At 50.0% G+C, this 18,088-nt stretch overlaps 8 protein-coding genes across 8 annotated transcripts; 5 read left to right on the forward strand and 3 right to left on the reverse strand.

Annotated features, from left to right (window-relative positions):
- Positions 1-553: 553 nt before the first annotated feature.
- PV08_04934 (uncharacterized protein) lies at positions 554-2,016 on the reverse strand (the record flags this gene model as incomplete). Its single annotated transcript, XM_016379278.1, has 2 exons — positions 554-1,673; positions 1,721-2,016. The coding sequence occupies 2 exons, from the start codon at positions 2,014-2,016 to the stop codon at positions 554-556; spliced, it is 1,416 nt and encodes a 471-aa protein (XP_016237955.1).
- Positions 2,017-2,830: 814 nt separating this feature from the next.
- PV08_04935 (uncharacterized protein) lies at positions 2,831-4,383 on the forward strand (the record flags this gene model as incomplete). Its single annotated transcript, XM_016379279.1, has 2 exons — positions 2,831-2,992; positions 3,046-4,383. 2 exons carry the CDS (start codon positions 2,831-2,833, stop codon positions 4,381-4,383), a joined length of 1,500 nt encoding a protein of 499 aa, XP_016237956.1.
- Positions 4,384-5,474: 1,091 nt separating this feature from the next.
- PV08_04936 (uncharacterized protein) lies at positions 5,475-7,374 on the forward strand (the record flags this gene model as incomplete). The annotated part of the gene is made up of 4 exons (XM_016379280.1): positions 5,475-5,615; positions 5,669-6,072; positions 6,121-6,265; positions 6,343-7,374. The coding sequence occupies 4 exons, from the start codon at positions 5,475-5,477 to the stop codon at positions 7,372-7,374; spliced, it is 1,722 nt and encodes a 573-aa protein (XP_016237957.1).
- Positions 7,375-7,812: 438 nt separating this feature from the next.
- Positions 7,813-8,844, forward strand: PV08_04937 (uncharacterized protein; the record flags this gene model as incomplete). The annotated part of the gene is made up of 3 exons (XM_016379281.1): positions 7,813-7,908; positions 7,968-8,279; positions 8,338-8,844. 3 exons carry the CDS (start codon positions 7,813-7,815, stop codon positions 8,842-8,844), a joined length of 915 nt encoding a protein of 304 aa, XP_016237958.1.
- Positions 8,845-9,339: 495 nt separating this feature from the next.
- Positions 9,340-10,692, forward strand: PV08_04938 (nicotinate phosphoribosyltransferase; the record flags this gene model as incomplete). The annotated part of the gene is made up of 1 exon (XM_016379282.1): positions 9,340-10,692. One exon carries the CDS (start codon positions 9,340-9,342, stop codon positions 10,690-10,692), a length of 1,353 nt encoding a protein of 450 aa, XP_016237959.1.
- Positions 10,693-12,299: 1,607 nt separating this feature from the next.
- Positions 12,300-13,523, forward strand: PV08_04939 (uncharacterized protein; the record flags this gene model as incomplete). Its single annotated transcript, XM_016379283.1, has 4 exons — positions 12,300-12,305; positions 12,429-12,609; positions 12,664-13,407; positions 13,462-13,523. The coding sequence occupies 4 exons, from the start codon at positions 12,300-12,302 to the stop codon at positions 13,521-13,523; spliced, it is 993 nt and encodes a 330-aa protein (XP_016237960.1).
- A 1,068-nt stretch (positions 13,524-14,591) lies between these two features.
- On the reverse strand, positions 14,592-14,944 carry PV08_04940 (uncharacterized protein; the record flags this gene model as incomplete). Its single annotated transcript, XM_016379284.1, has 2 exons — positions 14,592-14,859; positions 14,910-14,944. 2 exons carry the CDS (start codon positions 14,942-14,944, stop codon positions 14,592-14,594), a joined length of 303 nt encoding a protein of 100 aa, XP_016237961.1.
- Positions 14,945-16,679: 1,735 nt separating this feature from the next.
- PV08_04941 (uncharacterized protein) lies at positions 16,680-17,266 on the reverse strand (the record flags this gene model as incomplete). Its single annotated transcript, XM_016379285.1, has 4 exons — positions 16,680-16,772; positions 16,823-16,889; positions 16,949-17,104; positions 17,166-17,266. The coding sequence occupies 4 exons, from the start codon at positions 17,264-17,266 to the stop codon at positions 16,680-16,682; spliced, it is 417 nt and encodes a 138-aa protein (XP_016237962.1).
- Between the last annotated feature and the right edge of the window lie 822 nt (positions 17,267-18,088).

The raw sequence follows: 18,088 nt of genomic DNA on the forward strand, positions 1-18,088 counted from the left end.
GTCCCACCAGCTCCTGTTCTAAACGGTGCCTCCATGCAAGTTCCCCATGCTGATTCTGCTGAACCTCTTTTTGCACGAAACTCGTGAGAATCTTGACATGAGACTCGTCTCGTTCCTCAGAAGTTTCGTAAGATACCTGAGTCTCAGTATGAAATTGTCTCCTCAATCTTTCCCGGAAAGACCTCAGGTGGTTCTGAAATGAGTGAAGGCTACCCACCGACAGAAGGGCTACCGACAGGGCGAGTGGGGTACTGGGATGTGTTGCCTGCTCTGGTCATCGAATGGCCGCAGCGCCTCTTCCCCCTGCGATACCCTGCCCTAGGATAGCGCGCTCAAGAGCCCAGAATGATCATCTTGTCGAGCGAAGGACTCGTTTGCTTCTTCTTTGGGCGGCTTCGCTTCCTTGGGTAGCCTCGCGTCGGCGCTTTCCAGCGATTGCAACAGGAGCCCTTAAGTATTTTTGATCGTTACATACTTTTGATGTTATGCCCTTCAGGTCCTGATTACTCGGTGGCCTTGGATGAAACGCTTCCTTTTCTGCACTGGGGTAATGCTATCTCCTCTTCGCAGCTGGCAAGAGCGTGTCGTCTGGCAAGCCTCCTCTCTTCGTTCCGGGCAAACTGGATGTGTTTATGTCGTTCGACTCTGTGCTCACTCGTCTGTGTGGGTATACTTCGTTGAGTCCTTCAAAACAGTTATTGCTGACCCAGATTTTGCCTTTGTTTGGTCCCTCATCAGTGCTCCTGAAATATTCGTGGTGCAATGCCTGTTCTGCGGTCAAGCGCTTGTCTGGATCATACTCAAAAAGCTCGGAAAGGAGCTGAAATCCTTTCTGGCCTGGGGACTTGTCTGAAGGATAACTAGCATGTCGCAAACAATTGGTATACCAGTTTTCCAGGCCACTTCCGGCGTTACTTTGGCGATTGATGCTGCCTTGGGACGATTGATATAAGCTACCTGGCATTCCTCCTCTGGAAACAACAAGTGATTGCAGCTGTGGATACTCTGGCATGTCTACAAGTCCTTTCCAGTGCTCGCGGCGAGGCATTCCCAGGATTTCAACAATCTTGGCCATCTGATTTCTTTGGAAGGGGACAGTCTTTTTGCTATCCATCTTGGTTTCTTCACCTTTGAAAATCGGCCTCAAGCTCAGGAGTTCGGCAAAGATGCAGCCAACGGCCCACATATCGATCGCCGGAGTATAGTGTCGTGCTCCTAAAAGCAGGTCCGGGCTGCGATACCATATAGTCACAACCACTTTGTCGCCTGAGTAAAGCGATGACAGGGGCTTGTGGAACAGGCGAGCTAGGCCTAGATCACCGATCCGGACATGGCCGGAGCTGGTGACCATAATGTTTGCAGGTTTCAGGTCGCGGTGGATGACCCAATTCTGATGAAGATAGTACAGGCCGTTCAGCAACTGAAACAGGATGGACTTGATCATTGTCGCCGGGATAGGGCGTCGGGTTGGCTGAGTGTGGTGGTGAATTATTTGCAGCAAGTCGTGTTCGCAATACTCGAACACCATATAAACACATTTGTCTTCGAGAATTATCTCAGCGAGGTGTATCAGATTCGGGTGCGATAATTCGGTACATAATGACATTTCACGAATTGCCGATTGTGATAATCCCGTATATTGAACGTTGTCGCCTTCTTTTTCTGGTTTGAATCTACCGAGGTCAGCGATGGGCAAGCTTAACATGCTCGATTGACCTACTTCTTGATGGCGAACAGCTCCTTGGTAGGTGCTGCCCCGTCTGGAGTCGACGTACCACTCCGGGGATTCCTCTCCATGGCCTTGTAGACGCGTCCATATGTGCCGGAACTAATGAAGCCAATGATGCTGTATTTTTGGCTGACCTTGACTCTGGAAGTGTAGTTGTTACCTGATTGCTTTTTGTCTAGGCCTCGAGAACTCTCTGCCACGTGGATTAGTAAAACCTCCAACTGCAACTCAGAGTCCGGGGTAGTCGAGGCTGATCTGCTTTTAAGCGAGTCGAGCCTTGAAACCATTATTGCAATTTGATCACCTACCGTCAATTCCCATCTGTGTCGTCTTCCGTAATTGCTGCGCTATACTGAGACCTGAGCCAGGTCTAGACATGTTGAACATGGCTTCGCGAACAGGCGGCCAATGCCGGTTTCGCAGAGGCTGAGATGCACCCCACGCGATAATACGTAGGTCGCAATAGTGGCCCTGCCCTGTCTTCACGAGTCAATTTCAACTCACTGGGGGCCACGACCTATCGCAATCTTTTGCCTCAGAAGGCCGAGCGGAAGCCTCGACCAGTGGCGAAAGGAGACGGTAGAGATCGTTGATGGGCGTGGAATAACTCGATGGAGCGGGAGATGCAAGCACAGAACGTCGTCATTGAGGCACGAGTCTGTGAAAGAATACAGGGTCTATCAGGGTCTATCCGTACGAATATGTCGTCGACCATGTACGATGGAAGTGATGAAGTGAAATGGCGAATTACAGAGTGCCAGCGAAATTGGGCGGCTCGGCTACACATGCACTCCAAGGCTGCGCTTTCCCTCTTCTGGACGCCTTCCCCGTTTCCCCCATCGGAGGCTGCCGCTTCCTTGTATCTCCAGCCAGCAACAATGCAGACAATCATGATGCCTGTCCACGCTTCATCTGCACCATGACGCGTTGATAATACTGCTTTATCGCTGCGTCACTGCATCACTTATCGTCACTTATCATAATTCCGTTCCTCAGGGGCATCTTCTAGTCCATATAAGGTGTGTTGGAGTCCTGTGGCTACTACTCCTCTCCCCTCCCCCCGATCTCTCTGTGGCCAGAATAGATCGAGCTTCGCTAAACATGATCAGCAGTGGTGACACGTTCCTCAAGCAGACGTCCCAAAAGGGCTACGCTGTCCTCGCTCCGGACGGCCACATGGCTCCCTCACGTCGTATAACTCCCTTCCTCCTCTACCTCGTCTTCGTCGTCACTCTCGGCCCGTTGCAGTTCGGCTTCCATCTGGTGAGTCTTTGCATGTGGATATGTTCCTGAGGACAGCGACTGACAGAGATCAGGGAGAGCTCAACGCACCTCAGGCTGTCATTACCTGCAAAGTTGACAAGTTGCCGACCTATGGCGTTTACGGCCTATCTCGATGCATACCTATGACGTCTGGACAATGGGGTCTGGTCCAGTCCATTTTCACCATTGGCGGGCTGTTTGGAGCTTGCTTTAGCGGTTTCATTGCAACAAAGTTTGGCCGTTTGTTCGCTATAAAATGGCTTACCTTCTTTCTTGGCATGGGACCAATAGCAGAAGCGCTCGCAAACAAGATGTGGGTACTCACCATGGGTCGTGCGTTGTCGGGACTTGGGGCTGGTGCGGCTACAGTTGTCTGTCCGATTTACATCTCAGAGATCGCCCCTCCAGACAAGCGTGGTCTCTTTGGAGCCTTCACCCAGGTTCAGATCAATTCCGGTATTCTGCTTGCACAATTCCTCGGATATTTCTTGTCAAAAAACACCAAATGGCGTTGGATTCTTGCAACTGCCGGCTTCATTGCCGCAGTGGCCTTCATTGGCCTGATGTTGGCACCCGAAAGTCCAAAGTGGCTTGCGGCCAACCATCGACCTCGCATGGCAAGAGGAACCCTTCAACGAATCAGAGGAAAGAACGCTGAAATACGGGAAGAAATGGAGGAATGGGAAGTCTCTGGAGAGGGTGAAGAAGAATGCCTTCTCGGGCCACCTCGTGGTCCGGAAAGTCAAGAGAAAGCAGGGAAATCGGTCATTGATGTCGTTCGAGTCTACGCATATCGTCGAGCAGTGGTTGCCGTGACGGGCACCATGATTGCTCAACAACTTTGCGGGATCAATGCTGTGGTGATGTACAGTGTTGCAATTCTTGGACCGATCATGCCGACCCGTGCAGCTTTGGTCACAGTCGTCGTGTCGGCAATCAACGTTCTCGTCGGCTTGTTGTCCTCTCCCCTGCCAGACAAGATTGGTCGCAAGGCATGTCTCCTGCTGTCCATCTCAGGCATGGGCGCTGCTTCAATCATGCTAGCCATTGGGCTAGAGAAAGACATTCAATATCTCACCATTGTTGGCATTGGCCTCATTGTATGCAGCTTCGGCATTGGCCTCGGTCCAGTTCCCTTCCTCCTGGCTAGTGAGCTGGTAGGGCCTGAAGCTGTGGGTGCAGTGTCGAGCGTGGCACTTGCAGGCAACTGGCTCTCAACCTTTATGGTCGCGCAGTTCTTTCCCATATTGAATGCGGCCATGCCCGAAGGACGAGTGTGGTGGGTGTTTGTGGGGATATCCGGTTTCTTTGCCGTTTTCGTTGCAATCTTCGTTCCCGAAAGCAAGGGAAAGGCGTGTCCAGATAAGGTCTGGGGTGGAAAACATCCCTAAGTGAACATTGGCCAATCACCAATACTCCGGGAGATTGCAAGTTATCTGATGGCGAGCCCGATTCCTGTTTTGGAGGATCGGTATGAACCAGACACGTTATCCTAGATCAGGCGTTGGGGAATGCGAAAAGCGAAGGAGCACACGGATACTGTATTATTAGCGTATTGTTAGCGAAATGAAATAAGCAGCGAATGCCTGCAGACTTTTGACTGGAGTTGCGCCTGTCGTCCTTGTCAAGTCGTATTGTGTGGTTTGGCTGTTGTCACCGTGTGCACCAGGAAGGGTACAGATGACTATGATAGAGATACAGGGACTCATGAGACCTTGAGAAGCCGGGAGTTGCCAAGACTTACCGGTCGGCCCAAGAATAATCCGAGATCGTACGCGAGACGCTCTCCGCACTCCTTCATTTCCCAGCGTTTTGCCTTCCCCATGGGTCAAATCCGTTATTGCAACGTCGTGCCTCAGCGAACTTCTCCTTTAGGCCCACTAGTGCTCTCTACTTTAATTAATCCACTGATCTGTCCGTAGGACCTCGGACTTCGAGCACAAAAATCACGCTCAAAAGGGCCATTGTCGGCCTTCCAAGCCGGATTCTATCCGCCAACGATGCAAGCATCCTTACAAGCCTCCCTGGACCGACACCAGCCACCATCACCCTACGTGCTGTGATAGTCCAGGGAGGTCGTGAGTTGGATCGTCCGTGCCGCAAACGGGAGACTACGACATCCTTGTCTCGCTCCAGTTTTTGCTCTTCACTGAAGATTTGTTGGAGACTGGAGGAAATCATACGCCAGCCTCTGCTGAATTGGAATCTCTCCACCTCATTTTGTGATGCCGAGGCAGCTGTCCATGTTACCTGCCAAAATGAGCTGAAATACGGTTTTGCATGAATACGTGTGGATCAGTTATCGATGCCGCCCATCCTGACTACACCGCTTTGACAAAGGGGTGAGTTGAAGATGATTGAAGATGTTGTTGCGCAGGTCTCGGTTGTTGTCCTATATAACACTAATCACCCTGGAGCACAAGGCGTATTTTGCTGTCCGCGGACTCTCTGGATTAAGACGTGAACCAAATAGGTTACCACCATGGGGCCTTTCCGATTTTCCTCAGTCTTTGGCTTTACCTTGCTGTATGCTGTTCTCACGTCTGCTCAGAACTTCACTGCAACCAAAACTCTGCCGAAGGTCGACTTGGGTTATGAGATCCACCAGGCCATTAGTTTCAACGTATGTCAAGGCCTTTCATTGCTGGGGACAAGGAATACTGACCAGATATCCAGGAAACGGGTCAACTATACAACTTCTCAAATATAAGATATGCTCAACCTCCGGTTGGTTCACTGAGATTTGCAGCACCACTGCCTCCTGCTGGAAGAAATCCCGTTGTCCAGGATGGGAGTATCGGGCGAGTTTGCCCTTCTGCCATTCCAAACTGGTCTCCTATCGCCAATGTACTCGAGGCAGATATCTTAGGAGGAAATCTGTCAACCTTCGACTATGACGCTCTCAACGAGCAAGTGCAAGAGTATTGGTCGCAACACCCCCCTCCAGCTCAAACGGATGGGCGAGCCACTGAAGACTGCCTTTTCCTCGACGTCATTGTACCAAAAGCAGTATTCGACGGAGGCCGAAGTCATCTGAAAAGACGGTGGCAACCTGGAGGCGGTGCTCCAGTAGTCATATGGTATAGTTAAACCTCTACGGTGGTTTTGACTATGGCTCACAAGAGCAGGGTCTACGGTGGAGGCTATACACTCGGCTCGAAAGAACAATGGGGCAATCCCTCTGGTTTGATCAAAGCTAGTCAAAGCGGTGGTCAGCCGGGTATTGTGTATGTCACCTTTAATTACCGCCTTGGGGCTTTGGGTTGGCTTGCTGTAAGTCGTCTTCAGCTTCAAGAATCGTACTCTGGAAGACGAACTTCTTTACGTGCAGCTTGCTCAACTGTACACAGGGTCCTACCTTCCAGGCTTCTGGAGGAGTATCTAATGCCGGTCTATACGATCAACGACTGGCTATTGACTGGGTCAAACAAAACATTCATCTTTTCGGCGGCGATCCCAACAAGATAACTCTCCTTGGTGAGTCTGCAGGTGGTGGCTCGATTGTCCATCAAATTACAGCATATGGTGGAGAGAAAGGCGTTTCTTTCCAGAGAGCGATATCCCAATCTCCAGGATACGACCCAGTCCGATCGTCCTTCTATATGGAAAACATAACCAACAACTACCTATCGATCCTGGGCGTCCACTCCCTGGAAGAAGCTCGCCAGAAGTCATCAGATGAAGTAATCTTGGCGAATACCATCCAAATTGGGGGTTCCTACTATGGTACTTTTACCTATGGGCCCATGGTTGATGGGATCTTCGTTCCCGATGTGCCAGGTGTTTTACTGAGTACCGGTCGGTTTGCCAAGGACGTCTCTGTCATGGTCGGTCACAACACGTTTGAATCAGCAGGTTTTACACCTCCATGGCTGACCACCGAGGACGACTTTCAGGTCTGGTTAGAAACTATGTTCCCCGGCATAACCCAAGAGGCTGTTGACCATGTCCTGAACGACCTCTATCCTCCTGATTACGATGGAAGTCAGTCGTACACCTCTCCATTGGGCCGCATATTCCTCATGGTCAATGAAGTGATTTTTGTTTGCAATACTTTCTACGTCAACAACGGATTCAACAACCAGACGTATGCTTATGAATTCGAGATTCCACCAGCCTTTCACGGACAGGATATTGTATACACCTATTACAACGGCGGAGGGTCGAGTGCCACCGTAATTGCCCCTATCGCGGAGATGCTTCAGGGTTACCTGACCAATTTCGCCATGACTGGAAATCCCAATGGTGCAGACCTACCGTACTTCCCAGTTCATGGACCGAACGCTATACTCCAGGCGATCAAGGCCAATTCCACCGTACCAGAGCCAGATGAGACGTCTAATGAGAGGTGTCTTTGGTGGGGCAAGGGGCTATACGCTTGATTTGGCCATGTTCCTGATGGATTACGAGTGTCGAAGCCGAATGCTCAAGACTAGGTATCGTTCAAAGATACATAGGGGCTCTGATGGACCAATTTTCAGCCTTGGGCCTGTTTCGACGGCTTCACAATTGGTTTTCCTCTGGGACAAGGTATAGCATGCCGCTGTACTTAGGAAGGGAGCATTTTCACAATCCACTATTGGTGTTGACTTTATATTCACTGTAATCTTCATGTCATGGTTGCCCGACTATCTTTTACTAGCTCGTGCGGAGTACCAGGTCTGATCCCTTACGACATGCTATTCAATAAATCAACAGAGCCGGACTTCACTGACTGTAAACCCGTAATCTTTTCGTTTTCATGGAGTTCATTGTATTGTGCTGAAGCACTTCGTCTTACCATTTCTCAGAACGCTACAGACAAGAACGACGCGATCAACATGGAGCTACCGTTTCTTCTGTCCCTGACCCTCATGATATCCTCGCTCACGGTTCTTGGTCAATATGGAAAATGGTCCGATCTCCCAACCTGCGCTGTACGTTCTGATGACATATAATCTGGCTCTGTTGTCTGTTTAACCTAACGCGTGATTAGCTGGGATGTCTCGACCGCAGCACCACTACCATGGAAGAGTATTGGCCCAATGGTTATCTGCCTGTCATCTGCGGCTTGAGCTCCCCAGACCACAAAGCGTTCAAGCTTGCCCTGCGCAGTTGCTTTTATGAGTCGAAGGCTGAAGGATGCAATGGTACCAGTGGCCTGACGTCGCTCGTGGACGACACCATCAATCTCTTCTGCAATCTGTCAAGCAAAGACAGCACACTATTTGACAGCGCGAATCTTAACGGCACAATGACAACAACAAGAACTTCAGTTACACCTGATTCAAGTGTCTTGAGTGCTCAGGTAAGTTTCCATCTTGCCTACTTTCAAGAAATGTGCGCTGATATTCCTCCTCTTGCAGTGGATCCCGACATTGACGGCTGATAAAGATGTTAGTCAAGACGGTACTCCTGTGCCTCCCAGTCCTTCTGATTCCTCCTTTGCCACCGCCGCCGCCACCCCCACCGCAGACTCCGTAGAAACTTCAAACTTGCCCAGCATCGCGGTTTCGACTCGGTTCAGAAATTTGAGCTCCCCTCCGTCCACCTACACGAGTCGTCCTCCGCTACCAACATTGCCAGGGAATGAGTTGAACAGTTCAACCGAGGTCGAGGTGTCGACCATCTACTCCACTCACGTTGTCACGTTCAGCGGTAGCACCTCGACTTCCTTGACCACATCAATGTACCCGGAATCTAGCCTACGGACAACGACGGTGGTGGTGACAGCGTCCTCAGCATCAGTCTCATCAGCTGGTACTGCTTCTTCGGGAAAAATGGTCATGCGGAGCGACATGTGGTATCTGTTTGAGAGCTTTATCGGGCTAGTGATCTACGTAACCATGAGAGGAGAGTGGTACCTGGGCTAGGAAGTACAAACTAGGACTGGGCATAATAATGCTGGCCTCACTTGGATATCCAGCTGCATCGTCGACATCATGCGCATAAAGTCGCACGTCAGTGCGCCTCGGCTGACTGTATATCAGACAGCACATATTATGATATTCCTAGGGCGAAGGGCGAAAGGTCTGAGTTCAGAGCATGATAGAGTTAAGAGTCTTCAACAACGTGGTACTCGTAGTTGCAACTCGAGAACACTATGACCCAAAAGGGAAAAGCGTCATATGCAGAATTGTGTCATTCGAATCCTTTGCTTGTCGGCACTTTATCGACGTGTATTAACGAGGCACGGAATAGAGGCGTGAGTCAAAAATAATGTGTTTGGCTTAGTTTGTGTCACGCTCTTCACACTTTACCTTGTGCTGCTGACAGTGCTTCGGTCTCGACTTCGCTGCCTGAGCCAGAGATGATATATTCCTTGAGGCACTAAAAACACATCTCGTTTACGACTTGTCCCAGACACAATGGCGTCGTCAATATTGCCAGAGGGCGTTCATTCGTTCCTCGATACTGACTTGTACAAGCTGACGATGCAGTGTGCGGTCCTACATTACTTTCCTACCGTCGATGTCGAATACAAATTCACGAACCGAACTCGTCACATGCGGCTTAACAAACGCGCATTCACATGGCTAGAAGAGCAGATCGCGAAGCTAGCTGCAATCAGACTGTCACAGCAAGAGTTGGAATTTCTCAGAAAACACTGTCCCTACTTAAGCTCGGAGTACCTGGAGTTCTTGCAAGCATTCCAGCTGCGGCCTTCGGAACAGATTTCCGTCAAGTTTACCCCAGTTGACGACACTTATGGAGACGTGGATATCACCATTTCGGGGCTTTGGGTTGAGACAATACTTTACGAAATACCATTACTTGCCCTCACGAGCGAAGCGTATTTCAAATTTGTGGACACTGACTGGAGCCATGAAGGACAAGAGGCGAGGGCGTATGAGAAGGGGGTACAGTTGCTGGAGGCTGGTTGCCTTTTCTCAGAGTTTGGTTCACGAAGACGAAGAGACTTTCACACTCATGACCTCGTGGTCAAAGGTCTGGTGCAGGCGTCAAAGGCAAAGGATTGGCCGGGCAAGTTAACAGGCACGAGCAACGTATATTTTGCCATGAAACACGGCATAGCTCCCGTGGGGACGGTAGCGCATGAATGGTACATGGGAATAGCCGCGCTCACGGATGATTATGAACATGCCAATGAGCAAGGACTTCGTTACTGGCTCGACTGCTTCGGAAAAGGTGTCCTTGGAATTGCCTTGACAGACACGTTTGGTACGGCGGATTTCTTTGAAGCGTTCAAGAAGCGCATACCCGAAAAAACATCAGCGTCCAGAGGTGGCGCCCTCGACAAATCAATTGGGGGCACCTCTTCCTCGGGGCAACCTACCTACGCTGAGGTCTTCACCGGCATAAGACAAGATTCCGGAGATCCCCGAGAGTATGTCAAGCTCGCGAGCGGCTTCTACAAATCTATGGGAATCAGCGGGAAGAGTGTCGTGTTTTCGGATTCACTGGACGTGGAGAAATGCCTGGTGTACAAGAAGGTGGCAGAAGAATACGGCTTCAAGCCTTCGTTTGGCGTAGGGACGTTCTTCACGAATGACTTCAGCCTGCTTTCAGATCCACACACCAAGTCGAAACCGCTCAACATTGTCATCAAGCTGTCTAAAGCGGGAGGCAGACCAGCAGTCAAGATCTCCGACATTATAGGAAAAAACACCGGAGACAGTGCGACCGTGCAAGACGTGAAGCGCCGACTAGGCTACACGGAACGCGAATGGGCAGAGGGTGACGAAGCGAAGAGATGGTGAACACAGAACAGGTGATGTAAATCTTGAGGTGTCGGACCATCGGCGAGCTCTGGAGGGAAATGTCGCAGCCTTGTCAGCCCCTGACCACTTTGTGGGTCTCATATCGAGGCTCTGTCAAGGTGTGGGGAGCGACAGAACATGAAACTGTCGTGCGATTGGGGGCAGTCAAACGATATCTGCTTGAACTTTGCAGAGGCGTTGACTGTTGGAGCAAGTGATAGGCCTGATGGCATAGAAATGTTGGTGCCTGTGCTCGAACATCGCGTAGACAGAGGCGTTGCGTGACGCGCCACGATGATTACGACCCTTACACATGCTATAGCGAGCACAAATGGTATTGGAATGAACAGATCCTGGCGGAGTCGAGTGGCGAAGAAATACAATGCACAACTAACCACGTCCTATGGTCAGGAAGTCCGTACCCTTTTAGGCGGAAACCTACATGGAGCAAACGCTGGGCCATTCGAAACGCAGATCAATGTGACCACCAGAGGCCAGAACCCCCGGTACAGGAGAACTACTGTATGTAGCAAAGACAGTTAAGCTAGACGCGTTCTGATCGGCTAAAAGAGATTACAAACGAGTGATTGGCGGTGGATGGTCTCTCCAGGCTTCACCGGGGGTACTAGTTAGTTAGTCAGTACGTCCAAATGGATTACAATCTCGCAGAATAGATCGCAAAGCACAAACAAAAGGAGTAAGCGCTGACTGATTGCATGAGGGGGAGAATCGGTAAGAGGACGAGGTTGGGGGTAGGAGACTTGCACGGGCGTTACTTGACGCTCCCCAGGCTGCCTACTTATGAATTTCTAGGCTGCATAAACCCATGCTTCTAGGGTATGTACACCCAGGGTGCATATTGCCTTAGGCAATGGCGGGGCCTCATGACGAGGGGCGGACGGAGGGCCTCACCAGCTAGTTAGAGCACCAGTTAGCCACACTAGCCCTGCCTAAGAACCGAAAGCTAAGAACTAATCAAGAGCTAAGACCGACTGTAAGAACCATAAGCTGCAACCTTAGCTGGTGCACCTACAATAGGAGCCATGCATCAGCACAGCCTCCCCTAAGCTCCCACTGACACGGGGGGCTTTTGACACTGGCATCTGGCACTAAGTTAACCGGTGCACTGCATCTCGACACCCACCCCCCCGTCCCCTTGAGCCCTGTCCGCGAAAAATCCTTAACTTACACCTCGCCGTACCAGTCCGGAGCATCCTCTGCCATTCCGCCTTTGCCTGCGCCCAGACTCTTCGAACTCGACCTTGCCTTTTCCTGTCGCGCTACGGATACCGTCGTCTACCGCCAGCTGCAACTTCCTCTTCCCTCTCCGAAGTCGAGCTGACCAGAATTGTCATCATTCACATTAAAGACATACTCATCATCCCATCAATTTGTCGCTGCGTTGTTCCGTCACTCCAAACCCATCTCATCCCCAGCCGCATCTCTTGTTGTTGCAGCATCTTCCTCAGCATCACAAGTCGCCCCTTACGCGCTGAATAGTCTTGCTCTACAGTTACGCTCAACATCCCGTCACAGTATCTACACTGCGCTTTGCTACAATACGACTCAGCTGGGTCTTTTGAGCCTGTCTCCTCTCTCTAGCAATCATGAGTGTATGTTTTTTCCAGGCTCTGGGCGGTCCGAGGTCACCTTATCGATCGCCCCGACCCGAGTCTATTGAGATTCTGCGAACACAGCAGCATGTCGCCTGACTAGCCAGCTAACATATCTCCCAGTACAACCAAGGTCAAGGCTACGGTAGCTACAACCCCTACGGACAGTCGGGCAACCCGTATGCCCAACAAGATAGTTATAGCGACAACCCTGGATACAATGGCCAGCAGGGTGATAGACCACAGCCACAAGCACAAGGAAGTAGCTACTATGGCGATGAAGAGCAGCGAGCTGGCGGATATGGTAAGAATCTCTCAATCGCTGGCTGCCCAAAATCCGGCTCACCCGAGGTCACAGAGATGCGAAATATGAACGGAAACGATCCCAACCGAATCCTCAATGAATGTCGGGCTGTTGACCAAGCCATCGATGAGATCGAGGCTGATCTACAACGCCTCAAGGGCCTTCAATCACGCTACCTGGCTGATACGAACACGTCCGCTCAGTCGCCCCTGCGTATCGAAGTGGATAGAACTGGTGAAAATATCATGACAAAGTACAGAGGCCTTGTGAGCCGGGTCAAGAACATCAAGCAACAGCCCGAATCGGGGAATCCGCGCAACGCGCCACAAGTTGGAAAGGTGGATCGTCGACTGAAGACTGCCATCAACCAATACCAACAAGTCGAGCGAGAATTCCGGAAATCGTCTCAAGAGCAGATGGCCAGACAATACCGCATCGTCCGGCCAGACGCCTCGGATGCGGAAGTGCGAGAAGCTGTAGAGGATCCCAATAATCAACAAATCTTCAGCTCTGCCTTGATCCAGAGCGACCGTCGTGGCGAGGCCCAGACAGTGGCACGAAATGTGTCTCAACGTCATGAAGATATTCAGAAGATCGAGCGACAAATGATCGAGCTTGCTCAGCTCTTCCAAGATCTCGAAACCCTGGTCGTGCAACAAGAACCTGCCGTCACTCAGATTGAGCAACGAGGAGAAGAAGTCACAGAACATGTGGCCAAGGCCAACAACGAACTTGATGGTGCAGTCAAGAAGGCCCGTGCTGCCCGGAGAAAGAAGTGGATGTGCTTGGGTATTGTTGGTGAGTCCATATTGGTAACTTTGGTTTTTGGAAGCCATACTAATCTGTCCACAGTCCTCATCATTATCATTATTATCATTGTGGTGGTGGTCGCTGTGGAAGTCACCAAGAACTAGGATACTTGGTATATGTCCAAAGGCGACCAAGCCGGATACCGGAACTCCAATTCAGTTGCAACATTGTCCAGATCCGAAATTCAGAAATCACCTTGTATCCTGCCCCCGAAAAACTATGCTGTTTATCCGAGGATCAACGCGGGGTTTGTTCTCGAACGTAGTTCCAGAGTGAATAGGCAGCACTGTGATATTGGCAAAGAGGTCAGGATTATTTATTCCAGATGTCCTTTCTAGGCGAGCCTTGAAGGCATTTGGCACTCGGTGCCTTTTGAGTGCACGCACACAAACACACACACACACACACACACACACACAGAGAGAGAGAGAGAGAGAGAGAGAGAGAGAGAGTAGGAAGACCTGAGACTTCAGAGGTGTTTCAAGAAGTTTTCGTATGTTGCGAAAAGCCCGGCGCAAAGCTTTTTGTCTGTTTTGTTTGTACTTTTGTTTTCGCGGTCCCATTGCGCTGTTTTCTCTACTTTGTTGTTTGGACTTGATGGGAAAGTTGTACAGCAACGCACAGCTTAGACAAATTACTCTAATATTGCCAGTTCCTTGAACGAACTGAATATTCAGTGCCTTGAGGGGGGAACTGGTGTGAAAACAATATCTTTCCCGAAAGTTGAACTGATAATTGGGCCCGAGTACTCGTACTCTGTACCACAGGGTAATTGCTACGTTGTTGTCACGATGATAGTATGCATTACATTCAAAGTGGTACCTATTCTCGCGTTGGATAGCCAGTAGCTAGTGGTTTTGGAGGGTTTGTTTTAAAAGGTGTTGGGGTTAATCAGATGAACCATGAACGAATAATCCCACCATCTGATTGATATCAATGCGTCAAGAATTGGGATGTTCCATGCATGATTTGGTCATATGTTGCTGTCGAGGTGCCGAGTTGTTGAGATGTTGAGCTGTTGGCTTTGGACTTTGTTCTTTGTTCTATGACTTTTTTTTTGACGCAGTGTCGAGTAAAGAAGAAGAAGACGAAAGTAGTTCCGATATTGATTGACTGACTGACTGACTGACTGACCGACTGACGCCGCCGCCCTTGTGGGTCACGACCATGGTTCAGGATGGTGTGGTGTTGGTGCTGGTGTTGTTGGAGATCCGTCCTTCTTCCTCGGGAGTCTTTGTGCGCAATTGAAGGGCGTGGATGCCTCCCTGGGCTTCCATCTCGCCCTTGAGAAGGGCGTAGACCATGCGGTGGCGCGCCGGTTGAGGTTTGGACGTGAAGACTTCCGAAGTGATTTCGACGCTGGGAACGGGTAAGAAAGAGAAAATGAGAGTGTACAGGATCGTGACCAGGTAGAACCCGGTACGCACTTGGGACGCGGAACTTTTTGGGGAGGGGGGGGATGCAAAAGAAAAAAAGAAACAAACACTCACTAGAAATGCGTTTCTTTAGAAGTACTCCCCGCCATCGCCTTGTGGTGAGAATGGAGATGAGAGTCGTTTCGAATCTCGAGATGCGTGGGGTTGAGTGATTCCGTTACCTATGGGGACAGCGGACGTCCGTCGACGATGTGTCAGTATTTGGTTTTCACCCGTACCGGAGGAGTAAACGTAGGACTCGACCGATCGAGTATTTCTCAAGGGCAAACCCAACCAAAGCTGTGCGATTCGACATGATGCAGTACGAGCGCGCATGACAGAGATATATGCTCTTTTGGTAAAAAAAAAGGGGGATATGATGATGAAAAGAATTGAAAATCCAACCGATGAGTTGTCGTCGTTGTAGGAACTTTTTCTTCCACCTCTCTCGTCGTGGCTTGCTACTCTCCGCCTCTCTCTCTCTCTCTCTCTCTCTCTCTCTCTCTCTCTCTCTCGCTCGATCCAAAAGGGGGACCACGAAGCAACATGTCAAACCGTACATTACAGCCTCAGGTACGTATGTACGTATGTAATGTAATCTGAAGACTCGGCTGGGCTGGGCTCGCGCTATGCTGTGCTGTGCTGTGCTGTGCTGTGCTGGACTGGGCCGGGTTTCACTGACTCACCTTTCTCCGGATCGTATCCTCCATTGGCTTACTGGACGTACCGGACGTACTAGCCATTCTGTACCGTGGGGATGGCCGTGATAATGTTGATGACGATAATGGTGATGATGATGCCGACGGAGATGGTGAAGACGGTGGTGCCAATGACAGCGACGGTGACGATAATGATAACAACGGACGCCCGATCGAGCTTCGAAAGGTCGACAAAGGTCTCATTTGGCGTATGTAGAACGTCCTACTTTCCGTAGCGTACACAAACTGAAAAAGAAGAGAACGAGAGGTGAGTCTCGGAAAGAGAAGAGGTCGCGCTCCTGTTTGATTACATAAGTCGTATGTATATACGGATACGATCCTCACAGTTCCCTCCTCGCTGCCTACGGCTAGATACCTATTTTTTTACCTACGTGGGTAGATAGCCTTCAACGTACTATGTGACAGTACCGACCGCCGGTGACAACATGAGTACCTATACTACGTTGTGTGTCAGATATCATCCCGCCGAGAGCAGTTGTTGTAGGTTTCATGCTCAAAAATGATCAAACAGCCGGGGTCCGTTACTGACCTTTAGACAATCCTTTTCTTTAATCGCAACGAGGGAGCTCTTCCACAAAAGTCTTGAAAGAATTACACAAGTCATCAAAACCGATGAACCCGCTCAAACGTTTCTGTACAATCGCTTAGTTCAAAAGAATATCTGACGCCTGATACATGATTTATTGGTTTGTGTCAAAACTAAGTCCCCTTCCCAGCACAAACTGCTAGTCTCAGCAATGCAAGTCATCACCAGATATTCCATCCATCGTCAATGATTTGGTCACTCTAACCAAACATTTCTCAATTCTTCATCTGCGTTGCGCCTTCTGCACGCTTGATCCTCTCTTCGTGGTGGCTGAAAACTGTAGTGGATAGGATTCAAAGCCACGTCCCACTCTTATCTTTAGGCTTTTCAGATCATGTCGATACACCAGAACTATTCTCGTAAATTCTTGTCCTTTGATAGTTATTCTCGACAATTGTGTCAATTCTCCTTATGCATTAGTGTTGATCCTTTCACAAGGGTCCACACAGACGGCTGTTCATGTTCCAGGATTCCAACCTTTTGACGGTCTGGTCAAGAATAGCTTCCGCGTTCCATAATACGAGAGCCTTGTGCGCCCAGTCAATTGCCTTCGTCCTTGATGAGTGCAACAATCATGCTGTAGAGGTAGAAGAAGAACATGACGAGATGGAAACCGAGCTTGATAAATGATTCCTGGAACTTTGTCAGCTTCGAATCAGTACCGCGCTTAGTCTGAAAAATACCTTTTTATGCACGTTCAATTTTCGGAAAATCTCAGTGGCGTCGAGCAAATGTTGATTGTCCAGAATCCTACAGAAATATCTTTGTTAGCCCCGGTCACAGTCCCCCGAGGTTGAAGCTGGACCTACTTCTTTGCGTTGAAGGCTAGGAGAGGCAGGTTCAACAACAACGCCAGCCAGTATCCATTGATCAAGAAGAGGAAGGTCAGGAATGCATGGACGGCAGCTTCGGGAATGATGTAGGTGTTGAGGCGGTTGCAGAGATCGATAGGGTTGATATAGTCACTGTTGGCACCTGTCAGCACACACGAGCATGTACAGAGGTGTCCTGCATCGCGAAACTGACCATTCCAAATCGCTATACATAATAGTGAAGAAGACTTGAAGGAACAGGTTGACGGCATTTATCAGCACGGAGAGCAGGTACAACCACGCCTCGCCCGACATTGTGAAGGTATTGTGCTTTTTTTCCTTTGCTTCCGCAGGTAATGACGTGGATCTGTTGAGACTTCAGGGATGAGAGGTAAACGTCGCAAAGACTAAGGTGTGCGAAGGGAGAGTCGCGGAGTGCGCAGAGAAGGCTGGGAGGCGCCTAGGCAGGGAGGGGAAGAGAAATGAGTTGAGCGACTGGGAATTTTGTCGATGGGTTCGAAAGTCTTATCGCCGGGGATACAGGCCTCAACCGAGCACTGTTGCAACTTGTCCTTTTTGCCAGACAATTGGAGCTAAGAGGAGGTATGGACAGCTTGTAAGAGTGGTATGTATCGCACAAGGCCGCAGCAAGTCTAGGTAGTGGAGTGTGAAAAGTGCAGCAAAGTCAGGTAGCAACGGAACAACTGCGAGGAGAGAGGAATGAGATCAGAGGCCGTGGGGGAAAGCGAAATAGCGAAATACGAAATGTTGGCAGGAAAGCTTGCTAGGGCTTCTGGGGCTGTGACTTCACTACCTCCCTCTAGGCTACAGAGACCGCCTAAGCTGTAGGCTGTAGGTACCTGGGACACCTACGAGTACAGTGGTCGAAGTGACCCGCACCACTGTGTTCCGTATCTAGGTATGGAACTATTGCGCTGTTACAGGTGCCCAATGCATGCACAAAGGCACCTCTAAGTGCAAAATATGGCATCAACAACGCCATCGTGAGGTAAGGTATACATTGCATTATTCGTGGCCGTCAGCGCGATTTACAGGTAATGCCTCGCCTAACTTGCTGCTATCGGCCATCACATGCTGTCCAGTACGGCGAAACTCTCGCACTGGTCACGATATCTG

This window comes from Exophiala spinifera (genome assembly GCF_000836115.1).
Source record: "Exophiala spinifera strain CBS 89968 unplaced genomic scaffold supercont1.3, whole genome shotgun sequence".
In the NCBI taxonomy this organism is placed as follows: domain Eukaryota; kingdom Fungi; phylum Ascomycota; class Eurotiomycetes; order Chaetothyriales; family Herpotrichiellaceae; genus Exophiala; species Exophiala spinifera.